The following is a 17392-nucleotide window of genomic DNA, read 5'->3' as shown; positions in this document are numbered from 1 at the left end:
CTTCCAGTATGTCATTTATTCAAAATCATCCCCTGGGAAAGTGCTGCAAAGATAAATAAGCTATGGATCTTACACTGAAGGAACGAGCAGCTGATTAGGAGAGATATAACCCTAGACACTACAGCTTCCACTCAGCTGCTTCCCAGAGCCTCTGGGCAGAGCTGTCACCCGTAGCTACCAAACAATCCCTGCAACAGCTATATACCATCCAGGAAGACTCAGCAGATAACCTCTAGCAAGCAAGAGACTAGCACAAAGAATACACAGACAAGGACCAAGGCCAGAAGAAAGCATGAAAATTATAGATTCCATCTGGTTCTTCTACCTACATTTTCATACTACCTCTTAGCTTTGCCTAACCCCTCAAACCTCTTGACACAGTCAAATACCATCCATCAATCAACTGCAAAGAAGTTCCAGCATACTTGAAATTAGTGAGGGTAATCGCTTAGGATCCTCCTCACTTTATCCCCACCTAATCTCACTGCAGTCTCACTTCTGCCTAACTTTAAACCCTTGACACCATCACTCCCTCCAATTCTTTGGATACTTCCTGGTGTTTAAATCTCAGCTTTCCTTAACGGATTCTGACTTGGTCTATCTCTCTTGCCTTTGAGTACTCCCTGCTAACTTGAATAGGAATCCCAGATTCAGGAACCTAACAGCACACAAGCAACCTGGCTAATACCCTAGCACAGCTAGCCTAATACCCCTCTGGAGGGGAGATTCAGACAAACTGCTAAAAACGCTACTTCGCAGCCCAATCTAAAGTCACAACTTAACATTCTTCATCTTCTACTGACAATTACTTTCCTTAGGGCAGAGCCCCTCTTGCTTCCCACCACTACCCTCTATACGTATCACCATGTGCACCTCTCTCAGCCATCCCCAAGGACCCAAGGTATAATACATGGAGGAAAAGGTACTAGATTCCTCTGGCACTAAGGTTAATTCCAATACCCTGCATGATCAAAGGTGTATGATTTGAAGAAACAGTTTTGGAAGTTGGCATCCCACCTCAGAAACACCCAGGGTGTGCTCCTGCAGCCTCTCTCCCAACTGCTGAGTGATTACAGAAGCCAGGATCGGTTGGTAGGTTCATAAGGTAGACAGAGGGAGACATGGAATCTATCCTCAGCCTCCAAGTTTCTTGTTGCCAGATTCCAACCATGTGTTTTTAAGTCAGTCTGACTTATCAGGATGCCTGCTGTCAAAATGGGAAGCTGGGGGCACTTCTGCTTTATTGGAGGTAATTTCCCAAGATCCCCTACGATCAGCTCTATATTCATGACTCTTGATTCAGATTCTCATTTTCAGCCCCATGCCTCCTCTCTGGATTCATCTCGATTTACATAGGTTGACCTCCAACCCTCCTGCAAGGACTCTGACTTAGGGGAGATGGTCAAACTACTGCCATAGAACAATAGTTAAAATGACCTATTAGAAAGGGGGAATAAAAAATGTATTCCTTGTCACCAGTGTCACAGAGACAAAAACAAGACAATTTCAAGAGGAAGGGACTTAGTCAGTAGTGTCAAATGTTACAACGTGGTCAAGAAAGGTGAAGGCATTAGATGTGTTGATTGTAAGGTAACTAGTAACTTAGAAGGAAGCAATTTCCATAGCTTGATTTTGGTAGAAGCCAAAAGGAAAAGAGTTGAAGTTGGAACAAGTAACGAAAAAGTCCAGGTACTATAGATTACTTTTTCACAAAACCTGGGAGTGAAAGAAAGAAGACAGAGGGGATTGTAGAAGAGGATTGGGAAGTGGCAATATAGGTATAACATAAAGCATGCAGCCAGGGGACATGGAACCTAGGTCCTGTTGTGGGCATTGCTGAAGTAGCCAAGGTCAAGACTAAGTAAGAAAGCAAGAGAAATAAAAGAGGACTGATGTCATTGAGGGCCTTGAGACAAAAAGAATATACAAAGAATGTTCAGAGAGAAGCATAAATACAGTTGAAAATAAGGAAGTTGTGAACAGAGAAAAGAATTTCAGAGTTTGAGATAATTGTGACATTGATATTTTTCCCCTTCTTTTTCATAACTAAAAAACTTAAAGGAAGGCCGAGGGTGAAATGCTTCACAAATAATTATTGGAAACAGAACATTTAATAATGTTATTTCAGAATAGCCAATAGTCATTTTAATAATCTTATCTAAAAATATCTTGTCCCTTCCAGATTACTACTTTTCTTTTCCTTCAAAATAAGCTAAAGTTGAGCAATCGGAGCATAGAGACGAGATTTAGTCTGACAGGCTGTTGTACCCTCCGACTCACTGACCAAAAAAGGCATTTTCTCAGGCATCCATCGGGACAGTCTTTAGGTGCCATTGCCAACTTGACAGCCTTCCTGGGTCTTTTCGATGCATTCTGAACTGTAGCTGAGACAAACATGTAATCTCTATCCTAAGGTTCCTATGAGGTTAGCTTGAACTACATGTAGCTTCTCTCAATGCTTATCACAAATACGTAAGACTTATACTTGCTAAGAGCAAACAATCCAAAACAGCAAATTCGCAGGCACTATATGGAACAGCATTATTGAAGTTCCCATATCACATTTATGCAATCAAAAACAATATTGTTAAAACACTTTGATGTCTCCCTTTTGAAAACCTTTAACAATGCAATCCTTGGTTATTTCCTTTTGCTTTAAGGTAAAATAATTATTTGCCCTTAAGCACATAAATTCAGAAACTTTAACAAAATATTCCTGGCCACTTTATTTAATAAGTATCCTTTAATAAAATAGATAATAAACTGATAATGACAAAATATTTATACTAATATTGCTGACTTTTAGTTAAGTTCTCAGTATATTGAGGAGAGAAGAAATTCTAGATAGTTCTAACCCAGAAAAATCAAGAGACAAGTGATATCAGTTTCTGGCATTTATGTGCCAGGCACTGTGCTAAATGCTAAGGACACAGTTGTGATGGAAGTGATCTAACCAAGTCAGAGCTTAGAGTCCAGTCACAGGGTTCAGAACCACTATTCCAGTTTGAAAATGTTTTGTTCCCTTTTCCCAAAATAATTCATCTGCATTTTTAATAAAGTCTCTTTCATAGTGAGCATTTCAGGTATTAGTGAATGAAATATCAGGGGCTATATAAGCCACTGTTCTGGGCAACGATTTTATGTAAAAATGATACTCTATGCAATGGTTAGTCTTTACCCAACAGTTAAAAAAAAAATCCTGACAAGTAGTCAATCTCATTCAAGCTACCAAAAAAATTCAACAATCATTTTAATATCTGAAGCTTGCCATTCATATCATGAGATTCTACATTGCTACTTCAACAATGAATTCCTTTAGGATATATGAGAAGATTGTTTTTGAGCCCTGCATAGAAAATTATGCTAATGGGAATTCCCTTCATTCCATAAAGTATTTTTAAATTAATCTTTTTAACTAAGGAATAAAATTGTAAATATACTTAATAAAATAATTTTGAAAACTCAAATTTTAGATTCTACTTAATCTTTTGTGAGATCGAATCTTACTGTAATATGTTCTAAGTAACGTATCTCCCTCCACATATGGAGTTTCTACTGGCTTCAAAAAAAAAAATCAAAGGGGCAGAAAAGAGTTCTAAGTAGTGGTTTCACTTTCATTTATTTTAGATTCGATTATAAAGTCAACATATCTTCCTCAGAAATTCTTCATGAAAAAAGAGCCACCTAAAGTTTGAAACCCCTAACAATCTATTAAGTGTCTTTTTTTTTTCAGATAAGAATTATATATATACTTTAAGTTCTGGGATACATGTGCAGAATGCAGAATGTGCAGGTTTGTTACACAGGTATACATGTGCAATGGTGGTTTGCTGCACCCATCAACCTGTCATCTACATTAGGTATTTCTCCTAATGCTATCCTTCCCCTTGCCCCCAACCCCATGACAGGCCCCGGTGTGTTATGTTCCCCTCCCTGTGTCCATGTATTCTCATTGTTCAACTCCCATTTATGAGTGAGGACATTTGGTGTTTGGTTTTCTGTTTCTGTGTTAGTTTGCTGAGAATGATGGTTTCCAGCTTCGTCCGTGTCCCTGCAAAGGACATGAACTCATCCTTTTTATGGCTGCATAGTATTCCATGGTATATATGTGCCACATTTTCTTTATCCAGTCTATCACTGATGGGCATTTGGGTTGGTTCCAAGTCTTTGCTATGAAAAGCATCCCAAACTCATTAAAAGAAATGGGAAAAATGTATAATTAGGGCAATTAAAATAATGCATTAAATGGCCCTCCTCTGAAACAACTGCTTCCTAATTTAGACCTTTACAATTGGGCATAAATGCTCCACAATGAAAGCCTGTCAGATTTTTGTACAGAAACATCAGCTCAGTATCCTCCTAAGTATACAGCTGCTGCTAGAAATGATCTTACTTTTGATTTTTAAAAAAAATACCTCAAAATTACAACTATATGTAAAGAAAACTTTCTGATACAACTTACTGCTGAGTTAAAATACAATGGCTATGGCACATATCTTTACAAAGGCTTTTCTACTAGCTTAATAAATAAAAAGAAAATTAGTTACCTATGTATATTTAGTCAACTTGATTTATTTCAAAAAGTAGATTTTCTTTTTGCTTTGCCGAGGAGAATATAGCACAGAGAATTTCAAAGATAGAAGTAACCTTAAGAAGCCATTTAGGTTATAGACTCTCACTGAACCTAACACTCTGAATTTTGCAAAGTGCTATTACTCAGGTACCAAGGGCTTAAAGTAAAAAGAAGATTCAGCAGAATGTGAAGCATGGCCCTGCCTCTATCTAAGACTCCTGGCTTTATAGCAGAACACTAAACTGCTTTAAGATCCCCTGAGTCACAAATTTCATTAGATGTTTCAAATAGTTTCAGTGCCGCATCTCTACATGTTGCTTTCTGATTAGTTTCAAGAATGAGTAAACAAACACTTTTGTTATATACTAGTTAAAAAAATACAGTTTGTATAATAGATAGTATATTTAGTGCAATAATCCCCAGTTTTACTGGAATTAAAGATCCTAATCTGACATGACTGGTTTTCAGAATATTCTATACTCTCCCCTCTCACAGACCACACTACTATACAGCATATACTTACACTTTAAATTACACAGAATTAAATTTTAATTTGTCTTTGAACCCTTTAATAATATCTTAAGTAAAACACAAAAGTGGGATTGGGGTCTGCTGCATTCACAGTTATTTCCTTTAAAAATCCATTTATCTGTCAGCATTAGATTCATTCATTCAATAAATAAATACTGACTACTACACATGCTTCCATTTCCATCTATGCACATTAAACATAACAGACTTCCTGGCATTTTAACATTGCTTTAATAATTACATTCCCAAATGCAGAGGTAATCATGCTTCTTAGTCATCATTTACATCTATCAATATATCTATAGTTCAGTCCAAAAATAGCAATTGCTTTACAGATAAATTGTTAATGCTTACTGAGAACTGTGGCTCACCATTTATTCCATTATAAAAAAAACATAATATTCTGACACATGAGTCTATTTTGGACATATAAAATAGAACTCATCCTAGAAGCCACCTAATAAAATCCTTAGGGCAAATGAGTGTATTTCAAGGCCTGGTTACCTCAGAAGATCACCATTCTTTGAATATGTTCCTTGGCAATTGAGATTATCTGCTGTTACTGATTCTCAGTTTTATGCTTCAGGGAATTTATGATAGGTTGTTTTTTGTTGAGGGCCTCACTTTCTATAATATTCTATGTTTTTTGTTGAGGGCCTCACTTTCTATAATATTCTACCTGCCCTGGTCTAAGGAAAATCCCAGTTAGTGAACTACAAGGCCCTAAGACAAAAATCTTTTCTTCCACTAGTATATTATCGCTATTTTTATGACTCTATCATTTTCATAGTTTTAAAAAATGTAATCTGAAGGTGCAACCTGAGGCTCTAAAGTAATGAGGATAGTAAATGGATAAATAAAATATGCTTGGTACCCACCTCTGATACCTCTGCAAAAGGAAGAGGAACTACAGTAATCGAACTTCAAGCAGAAGACAAACTTCAATAATATAAAAATTATTGACCAACTTAAAGTCAGTGTGTATAGGTAGCTGAATTGTGTGAATCAAAAGACAAAATCTAGGCTATCTGTATTCTATGGAAAATGACTCAAAACTTCATAAATGAAGACATTAGAGACAAAAAAAAAAACAAAGCAACGTTGGCTAGAACACTGGTTACATAGGAAATAATTTCAGATATTTCCCCCTTCTGAGCATTCATTAATAATTTTTACTACTTATTATTAAAAATCAGTATCTAAGTTAACTAGATACTGTTTCCTTTTACTGAGTGGATGAGTGCTGGACATGATTTTTTTAAAAAAACTTACACCTTATTTCTCAACTCAAGTCTCTCTAGTCTTCATTAGCCAGTAAGTTAATTTAGAACCTTAAAAAATAACTTAAGTTTAGCAGCTATTTTGCAATAATATATCCACAAAAATTTTAAGGGTTAATAATGGTTAATTTTCATCAAAAATTGTCTAATTGAAGTATAGGGCTTGGTTCCCACTTCTATTTGTAAATTATCATTTCATGTATAGAAATAAGGCTTCAGTAAGGACAATATGCTCCTGTTCATTAAAGTAGATCAATTGTTAAATCATGTTTTTCACTACTATTAAATGGTATCTCAATTTCTCTAAGAAAAGTCTTCAATTAAATACAAAAAAAATCATAAATTGATAAAGTGATATGGTAGTATCAATACCCATTTATGAAAATAAGTGTCACATAAAATAAGATATCCCAAGCCAGCGCTGATTATGTTTGCTTCTGTTGAAAATATTCATTTATATTTAGAGGATTTTTTTTTTTTTTTTGAGACAATGTCTTGCTCTCTTGCCCAGGCTGGAGTGCAGTGGTGCAATCTCGGCTCACTGCAACCTCCGCCTCCTGGGTTCAAGCAATTCTCCTGCCTCAGCCTCCCGAGTAGCTAGGATTACAGGTACCTGCCACCACGGCCAGCTAATTTTTGTATTTTTTTAGTAGAGATGGTGTTTCACCATGTTGGCCAGGCTGGTCTCAAACTCACAGCCTCAAGTGATCCGCCCCGACTCGGCCTTCCAAAGTGCTGGGATTACAGGCGTGAGCCACCACGCCTGGCCCTATGTTTAGAGGATTTTAAATTGATGCAACATACTTCTGTTGGTCACTGGTAAAGAAAATATCTTGTTCAAAAACTGCCAGTTTCACTTTCATCTCACAAATTCAGAAATGTCACATGTAAAATCATACTACCTACTCTCAATAAATGTCTTATTTAATATGACTAACCTGTAAGAACTACTGTTTCCCAAAGCCAGAACATAACAAAAGCCAGAACATAATCACTTCCTAGCTATTGTACTTAGGCAAGCTTAACCTTTGTGTCATGTCTCAGTTTCCTCATAATAAAGTGAAGAGAATAAAGATATCAATATCATGAGTTGAATTAATATATGCAAATCACTTAGCGCAGTACCCATAGTTAGTCCTCCATAAACTTAGGCTGCTGTCTTTATTATAATATTATTATTGTTATTATTATTATAACTGTGTTTTTATCCACCTTCGCTAATCTTATCCATTTATTTGCCATATTAATATTAATATCTATTGTCATAAGAGTTTTGTGAAGATTAAATAAGATAATAAAGCAACTAGTAAGATGAACTGGTATGTAACAGAAATAATTGACCATGATAAGTATTATTTTAGGGGAATTAAAATGTTAATGCATGAAGGCATTAATGCTGGCATAAATGTGTGTTGAAAGAGAATCTGTTAAAGTCATTGCTAAAAAAATATTAATCTAATATTTCATCAATAAAAACATTGGGAGCTAAGCAAAGAGTACTCTCTAACTCCACAAAAACCCTTCCCTCGATTTTGATATCCATTCACATATCTACATATCTTTGGTATGGTTGTTTAACTATCTACAAATACAACTAATTTAGAAGAAAAATGTAAAAAAAAAATTTTAGACTTTTGATCATCATATATTTAGGATCAAAAGATGATGTATTTTACCTAAACCCTGTTTTGGAATCCCAAGGACAATAGTTAAATAAGAGTTTATCACTCTTCAGTGCAGAGTTGAAGTATCTTTTGATCAGCGATGGTTGAAATGAAAAATAATGTTTTATACAGTTGCTTGCGAGATTATAAAACTTATTAATTATCACAAAACTACCAATAATTTTTCATGATAATCTAGTCTGTAAAATCACTTACAGCTAAATTTGATAATTTGTACAAATTAGGATTCTTCCTTGAGTTCATCTATCATGAGCACAATCAATCCCTTTCATGAAATTTGCTTAAATATTCAATTTTTTTAACTTTTCAATTCAGGGGTACATGTGCAGGTTTGTTACACAGGTAAACTTGTGTCATCAGAGCTTGTTGTGCAGATTATTTCATCACCCAGATATCAAGCCTATTACCCATTAGTTATTTTTCCTGATCTTCTCCCTCCTCTGACCCTCTACCCTCTGATAGGTCTCAGTTTTTAAAATGTTAGCAGTTCAGCCGGGCATGGTGGCTCAACGCCTGTAATCCCAGCACTTTGGGAGGCCGAGGTGGGCGGATCACCTGAGATCAGGAGTTCGAGACCAGCCTAGCCAACATGGTGAAATCCTGTCTCTACAAAAATACAAAAATTAGCCAGGCATGATGATGGGTGCCTGTAATCCCAGCTACTCGGGAGGCTGAGGTGGGAGAATCACCTGAACCTGGGAGGCAGAGGTTGCAGTGAGCCGAGATCACACCATTGCGGTCCAGCCTGGGCAACAGAGTGAGACTCCATCTCAAAAAAAAAAAAAAATTGTTAGCAGTTCATTGCATTGTTGAAACAAACAGTAGATGGCTGTTCCTTATCTAATTACATTCCACTTAAATTGTCATAGTATCTTCTACTGATATCACAAATGTACTGTCTATTAAGATAAAACATTAATTCTGAGGTATTTTGTTTTTGGTTTTTTTTTGTTTTTATTTTGAGACAGAGTCTTGTTCTGTTGCCCATACTAGATAGAGCGCAGTGGTGTGATCATAGCTCACTGTAACCTCAAACACCCAGGCTTATGCAATCCATCTGTCCCAGCCTCCAGAGTAGCTAGGACTACAGGTGCATGCCACCAGGCCCACCTAATTTTTCTTGTTTTTGTAGTGATGGAGTCTCACTATACTGTCCAGGCTGATCTCAAACTCCTGGCCTCAAGCAATCCTCCCCTCTTGGCATAACGAAGCACTGGGATTACAGGTGTTAGCCACCATACCTGGCCATCTGAGGTATTTTAAAATGAAAAACTAAAAAAATTCAAATTGCCATACCTCTAATTATACTACTGACTAAATAAAAGTTATAAACAAATCTATGATGAAGAAAGAGAGAACTTAAGAGGAAAATACATCTCTAATGTTGATCTAGGAAAGTAAGACATTATATATGTAGTTCAAATGGAATGTTTTAAATGCTCTAATTAGTCTACCACTGTTTTTTAGTGAGAGTCACTCTCACTTGTCTCTGTACCACTCTCTGAGATAACTGGTGGTGGCAGCTGAATAAGGGTTAGTTTCCAACTTGGAGGCTACTCATTATTCCCAACGTCTAAAGGTAAGAATAGAATATGCAAAGAAAGGAAGTGTTACAGTTACGTGCTCCTTCATGTTTCTCCATTCACATCCTGCTTTTTCTTGCATAATTATGAGATAACCATAAAAAGATAATTATAAGTGTGACATTATTAGTATTAATAATAGCACTGTACGCTTGTTATATCCAACCAAAACAAGAAGTAAGAAGGGCCCACAGTTTGAATGAGAACACTGAAGTTTACTCAAGGTTACATTACTAGTAAATGGCGAAGAGACTTACTACAAAACAATTTACTACAAAACAATTTCTATCTCCAAGTCTAGCACTCTTTCTTCTACTTGTGCTGTTGTTATAATCTGAGTAAATTAGGCAGACTAAATTTACTATGAGTTGCCAAATATTAAAAATAAAACACTGGAGTTGACTGGAGGATGAAGGGTTTATCATCCGATTCCATTCCCGTGACAATTCAGAAACACAAACTACTAAAAACTCCCTGCAAACCTCTCTTTTTAAACATTGTTGATTTTTCTATGTAAATTGATTGTTGAAAAAAAATATGTTATTCTAGTAGAAACTAAACTCTTTTAGAATTCAGCCTGGGCACAGTGGCTCATGCCTGTAATCTCAGCACTTTGGGAAGCTGAAGAGAGAGGAACACTTGAGGCCAGGACTTTGAGACAAGCCTGGGCAACAGAGCAAGACCCACATCTCTAAAAAAATTCTTAAATTAGCTAGGCATGGTGGTGCAGGCCTGTAGTCCCAGCTACTTGGGAGGCAGAGGTGAGAGGATCACTTGAGCCCAGGAATTAGATGATTCAGTGAGCTATGACTGTGCCACTGCACTCCAGCCTGCGAGACAGAGCAAGACCCTGTTTGTAAAAAAAAAAAAAAAAAAAAAAAAAAAAAAAAAAAAAAAGGTATGTGTGTATATGTATGTATACGTATATATGTGTGTATATGTATATGTATATATACATATATACACATACACCCATACTTTTTTATAATATACTATATTATATATATTGTATATATAATAAATATATTACGTATATGTCGTATATATGTATAATACACATATAATTTAATCAATTCTAAGTAATTCACTAGATTATCCAGTTTATATCAAAATACAGAGGCATCTGATTTGTTAAGTGAGCTAGTTCTACGGCTAACTAAACCTGAAGGTTTAGTCAAATAATAGATACTCATTGAGTCATCTTACATGGGGTTTACAGTCTAAGGAAGCAATCTGGCTTTTAAAACAATAAGCGTGAGTCTGAGGAGTACTAAGAAGGAGAGATAAAGGACATATACTTTTAAAGCAAATTCCTGAAGAGAAAGAATAAGAATAAATGTAAAGAAAAAGAAAAAAAAAATTCTAAGAAAATCTTATGTGATTGGAAGGGGGTAAATTATTTCTAGGCCTCATGTGAATATTACGTTTGTATATGTATATGTAATCTTTCAATTACTGTTTCTGCTACAGAGAGGTGGGGAAGCTGGGAGATACACAAAGATGGGGTACTGGGCTGTCTTGTTCTAAACTTTAAAATCTTCTGCTCCTAACTGGGAAAAAAAAGAGAGGGATGCCTACCACAGCTGCAGCAGTAATGGAAACTTACAAGGATGGATAGTGACTCCAAATGAAATCACTGGACCAAGCAAAAATAACCTTAGGGATTTCAAGGGAGTGAGAGAAAAGAGTTACAGATTTCACTCTTTGAAGAGATAAATTTTAAAAAGAATCATAATTTAAAATTGTAATAGTCAATATAGTTTGAAGAATGTTAACCATACTCAGATTCTATTGTTTATACCACATAATCTACCTTTTTCTCACTTAATATGAACTTTTTTTTTTTGCCAGACAAGGTCTCACTCTGTCATCCACCAATGATGTAATCTCAGCTCACTGCAACCTCCACCTCCCAGGCTCAATTCTCCTGTCTCAGCCTCCCAAGTAGCTAGGACCACAGGCGCATGCCCCCACACCTGGCTGAATTTTGTATTTTTAGTAGAGATGGGGTTTCACCATGTTGACCAGGCTGGTCTTGAACTCCTAAGCTCAGGTGATCCGCCTGCCTCGGCCTCTCAAAGTACTGGTATTACAGGCGTTGAGCCACCGCACCCGGCCGACATGAACATTTAACCTGTGTAATTAAGCAGTCACCTGGAATATCATTTTTAATGACTGTATCCATCTAGAGATGTGCCATAATTAACCAATCCATTACTATTGTATATTTCCATTGTTTTCATTTTTCCTATTATAAATAAGGGTTCATATACTTGCAGGTAAATCTTTGTGTACTCAAATATTTTATGAGTATTTGTGTGCAACTTATTTTGATTAAAATTATTGCATCAAAAAATAAGATGTATTAATAAACAGAGGGATCAACATATAATAAAGCAAGCACAGCAAAATGTTAATGGTAGACTTTAGGTGGTAAGTATATAGATATTCACTGCAAAATTCTTTCAATTTTTCCATATGTTTCAAATTTATTGGAAAATGTTGGAAATGAAAAATGTTGAAAAAAATTATATTTTATGAGGCTAAATTCCTAGAATTGGACTAGATTATTCATAGTATGTGCACATCTTTAAACTTTGTGAAGTTAAAACATCAACCAGAAAGTGTCAGTTCCCTCACACTGTCAACACCACTTTTTAGTGCTTTTCAAATCTCTGCCAACTTGTTAGGCAAAAACTAGTAATTCATTTTTTAAATCATCATTTCTATGTTAATTTTTAAAACTTTTTTTAAGTTAATATATAATGAATTGAAAAGCTTCCTAATATGCTTGGCTTCAAATCTGATGTTGGTTATTGGAACCATGAAGCAGTAATCAAGATTCAAGCACCCATCTGGGGGCACTTAGCTTATTACCAAGCACAATACTCTAAAGAATAACTTGCAAACCAAATTATAAATAGGTGAAAGTTACTTGCAGGCCAGCATCATATACAGACAAGGGGGCTGATGTCTGATTGGCAAATGGGCCTGATTTAACATGTTCTGAGAAACAGTTCTTCCTGCACAAAAAAAAAAAAAAAAAGGTCACCTCTTTCATTTTCCCAGGATGCTCAGAATTCAAACACTAGTGATTTCTCTTTTGTGTTGAAATAATTAGGTCCTCACCAATCCTCTTTCAAAATTCAAGTATTTTATTTCAATATGAGTGCCATATAATTGTGGTGCTTCCATAGGATAGAATGCAATGGAGTCATTAAAGAGAACTATGGAAATCTGCATTTACTGACATGGAAAGATGTCCATGATATACTTGTTTATTGCAAAAAAAAAAAAAAAAGTATGTGTGTGTGTATATGATAGAAATATGTGAAAGGATACTTACTAAAATGTTACCAGTGGTAAACTACTGAAGGACATATGGGACATTTTAAAATCCTTTTTATATTTTTTTCTATTATTTATTTTTACAATGGGTATATACAATTTTTTTCACAAGAAATACAATAAGGGTATTTGCATTTCAATAAAAAGAAAAATGAAAATATCTCAGAAAACCACTCAGTCATTAGTACCATAATAAAATTTGGTTCAGCAAGATTTTCAAGTCAAGGTTAAAGTCCCCTAAGGAATAAGACCCAGATCCAGCATATTTTCAAGGGAAAAGGGGCTAAAGGCAGAGCAGGCAAAGAGGTCTCCAATCAAATATTAAGCAGCCTGGGGCTAGGGCTATATTATCTTCAGGGAATTTTACTTGGAAAAAAAAAATCAATAGACAACAGAAGGCATCTGTGGTATTCAGGTCCAAGAGAAACCAAAAGTATGACGGCTCACTGCAATCTGGAGTCAGAGTGGATCTTATATAACTTTACGACAATTCTTGCTTTCAGTATTACAAACGAAAATACCTCCTTCTCCCCCTACAACAGGCCCAGGATCCAATGGCAATTGAATCTCTCTCCAATGGGAAGAAGTTTAAAGTTTTTAAAATATTTACTTAACAGAATTAAAGTATTTTATTTCAATATGAGTGCCATATAATTGGGGTGCTTCCATAGGATGGAATGCGATGGAGTCATTGAAGTATACATTTTTAAATGTATACTTTATGGAGACTGAAAAGAACATGACGCATTAAACTACTCACCTCCATGGGAAGACATGTCTGTCCATGGGTAGATGCTCCTAGGTGTGACATCACAGACCCATTCTTAATTTGAAAGTGTATTTTGCACATGTAGCCATCAGAACAGTCCTGTGTTTCATCACCAAAAAATACATAAGAAAATGCCAATTATTTTAAGAATTCATCATTTAAGAACCACTTCCCATAAGTTCCAAACTGATCAGTTAAAAACTAAATGTACTAAATGAGATGAGACTATATGGATAAAGAGACTAGTCCAACACCCTGCACGTAGTAAGTACTCAATAAATGCAAGTTTTATTCTCCTACCTTTCTTATTTATTAATGATGTTTCCCCCCCCAGATTAAACCTTTCCCTTTTTTCCTGACTAGTCCATAGCACCAAGATCACGGAACAAAACTTAAGCTTATAGAAATAGCTTGTCACATAATTAATACTGATTTTCATGGCGTACATATAGAGAACAATTTTAGGACTTGAAATAGATCTCAAAGCTGCAAGAAAGCTTCCATTTCAATTTCTTTCTCAAGGCAAGATCTCTATGAAAATGTCCCAGAAAGGTAATTATGCATCTCAGCAACTGTCTGAACACCTCCAGGAACTGGCCCTTGTTACTCCCTTACACAGCGGTCATTTCCATTTTAGTGCATTGTACATTAAGAAAGTTTTGTCCTGTATTTCACATCCTTTAACTTACTTAGTTCTGCCCTCTGAAGTCTAATCCCTTTTCCACACAGCTGTTCTTCCAAGCGCTGAAGAAATGACCATCATTTGCAAATACTCCTTGCAAAATATGGTTTCTGAGCCCTTTACCAGTATTTGTCTCCTGTTTCTTGCACTTGCTCTTAAATACACTAATGAATGATGTTCATCTCACTGTGGCCAGTTCCATTTTTTTAAGGTAACACTTGTTTGAATTCAATAAAGTCATGTGTAAGAATATAATACCTCCCCAAGCACAAACATACATGCCAATAAATATTAATTCCCCACCAAATTGTCATACCAACATTTACATTTTAATAGAATTAAAATAATAATAAGGACTAAGGGGTTAATCTTCCTATAGGAAGAGGGAAATTTGGATGCACTGACACAAACAGGGAAGAAAGCTATGTGAAGATGAAGACTGGAGCAGTGCATCTAGGAGCTAAAGATTGCCATCAGCCACTGGAAGCTAGAAGCAGTAAGGAATGGTCCTTCCCTAGAGCCTCTAGTGGGAGCGGGACCCTGCCAACATCTTGATTTCAGACTTCTAACCTCCAGAACTGTGAGAGAATAAATTTATGTTACTTTAAGTCACCCAGCTTGTGGTACCTTGTTATAACATTCCTAGGAAACTAATACAGTAACTCTATTTTTTAAGACACTTTGCAGCACCTTAAGAATGCCTCCCAGTAAGTTGTGCTGACAAACAGCCAGCCCTCACTCAGGGGGCTGCACTGGTTAGTTGTTGATTGGTTAGATCCAACTCGTTCTGATTGGTTGATGCCTCTGTCCCAGGTTGTTAAATATTTTTAATATCATTCCTGCCTGGAAAGTAGGCCATCAGATATCCAATACTGTCATTTTTAATTATTTCATTAAGGATATCCATTTTGTAGATGGAATTACTGTTTTAAATTCCAGCTCTACACTATCTGACCACAAAGCAGATCCTGTAATGGTCTTCTACCACTGAAACCTTTGTATTTAGAAAAATGTAAATTTAACATTGGCTTAAACTGAGAAAGATATATGTAGTGACTGTTGTCATTGCCGCTGTTTCACATCAAACATCCATTCTTCCTTCTTTTGGAGCAGTAGTCATTGCTCCTCTAAGGAACCATTTCCTGATTGAGAAGGGAATGGTTCCTTAGAGGAGCATTGGCTACCGTTACACTAATTACAGCTCCAGGGATAGACACAGATCTCTGATCTTGCCAATCAGTACTGCTGGCCCCAGAGACTCTGGAGGACAAATGATCTACAATCAACAGCCAATGGGATGAAATTCGGGATTGATTTGGGGGGGTTGGGAAAGGTGGCTGTTCTCTTCTCCACTAGGTTTGAGCCAGACAGACCACCAAAAAAAAAAAAACCTGGCAGCCATGATGTAATTAAACAAAGTTGGCTCTGCAACTCAGAGGAAAGCAAGACCATGAGATACACAGAAACCACATTCTGACTACATTATTTACACCAACCATATCTGAAACTAGTTCTATCTCAGATTTTTCAATTACACGGCCCCAAAAAGTCCCTTCTTTGCTTCATCCAATAGGTTGGGTTTTCTGTCACTTGCAACCAAAATAATTTTGCTATTAAGTAACACAAAGTTGTGTTTATTAGTTTAAAAATAGAAGATTTCTATTGTATTGTCAATCTCATTGTGACAGATAATCAATAGTTGATTATATAAAAGATTTACCATATACAGTCATGCATCACTTAACGGCAGGAATACCTTCTGAGAAACACATCATCGGGCTATTCTGTCATTGTACAAACATCACAGACTGTGCTTACACAAACCCAAATGGTATGGCCTGCTACATACGTAGGCTATATGACATAGTTGCTTGCTCCTAGGCTGCAAACCTGTACAGCATGTTACTGTATTAATTGCAGGCAATTGTAACAAAATGGTAAGTATTTGTGTATCTAAGCATACCTAAACAAAGAAAATGTACAGCAAAAATACAGTATTATAATCTCACGGGAACATTGTACATGTGGTCTGTTCTTGACCGAAATGTCATTATGCAGCATGGCTATATAGTAAAACTATAATAGCATGTGTTTGTGAGAAAAATTACTCAAAGTCTGCAATTTCAAAATGATCTAGCCATAGAGATAAAAACCAAAACTCTCAGGATATTCAGAGAACACAGAGCTGCACTGTGTGTACTAAATATAGCTCATTAAATGAGGGTAACTGCTCTATTTTGTATTTTTCTATACCTGAGCCCTGGTCACATAACCTCCTCTTAAGGGAACATAAAATTTAGTAAAATTCTAATTACAATGCAAAATACATCTCCTTTGACATTAAAAGAGGTGAGTCAAAAATTCTTGTGCACCTATGTTATAAAATCTAAATAAATTATTTGGTCTCTTTCCGAATTGGTTAAGATAAAGAGATATGTCACTTTCAATAATACTTATAATTTGAGGAATTTACTTACATTTTAGGTAATTTCTAATACCATTTTTTTATTATCGACAGGGAGGTACACTGGGTTTTTTGCTCTATATTTGGTAGTGGTGATTTTTTTTCAGTATCAATCTTTTCAGTCAAGATTAGCCTTGAAAAATTAAATATAGAGTTTTTTGGATTTTGATTTCCCTTTAAACACTTCCACAGAACTAGGTCTTTCTTCTACTTTGTTTTAATTTAAGGCAGAAAAATATGTTTTGTTCTTCACTGTTGAAGGATGCTTTTTTAGAGACAAGCAAACTCAAAAGCAAGAGAACCACCACTCTTGTCAGCCCTGCAGTCCATCTAGCCCAGTAAATGATGTTAACTCAAATTCCCCCTTGGCAATGAAGTTTTCCTGACCATTCCAATTAACACTCCTCTCTAGCTTCCCTGCATTCTTTTTGTACTTATCATAGCTTACACTTGAACATTTAACTCTTCTTTAATTTT

General features: G+C 35.9%; 1 protein-coding gene across 11 annotated transcripts in view; it reads right to left on the bottom strand.

The window, feature by feature from the left end:
- ATG10 (autophagy related 10) overlaps positions 1 to 17392 on the bottom strand; it is a 293531-nt gene that overhangs the window by 196475 nt on the left and 79664 nt on the right. For all 11 annotated transcript variants that reach the window (XM_054488329.2, XM_054488323.2, XM_054488326.2 and 8 more), the window contains one exon: positions 13761 to 13868. In XM_054488329.2, coding sequence (XP_054344304.1) covers positions 13761 to 13868 — 108 coding nt within the window. The remainder of the gene's footprint in view (positions 1 to 13760; positions 13869 to 17392) is intronic.

The sequence above is a fragment of the Pongo pygmaeus genome, chromosome 4, assembly GCF_028885625.2.
Source record: "Pongo pygmaeus isolate AG05252 chromosome 4, NHGRI_mPonPyg2-v2.0_pri, whole genome shotgun sequence".
Taxonomy (NCBI): Eukaryota; Metazoa; Chordata; class Mammalia; order Primates; family Hominidae; genus Pongo; species Pongo pygmaeus.
The sequence above is the reverse complement of the archived record's forward strand: the minus strand, read 5'-3'. Positions and strand labels throughout refer to the sequence as shown.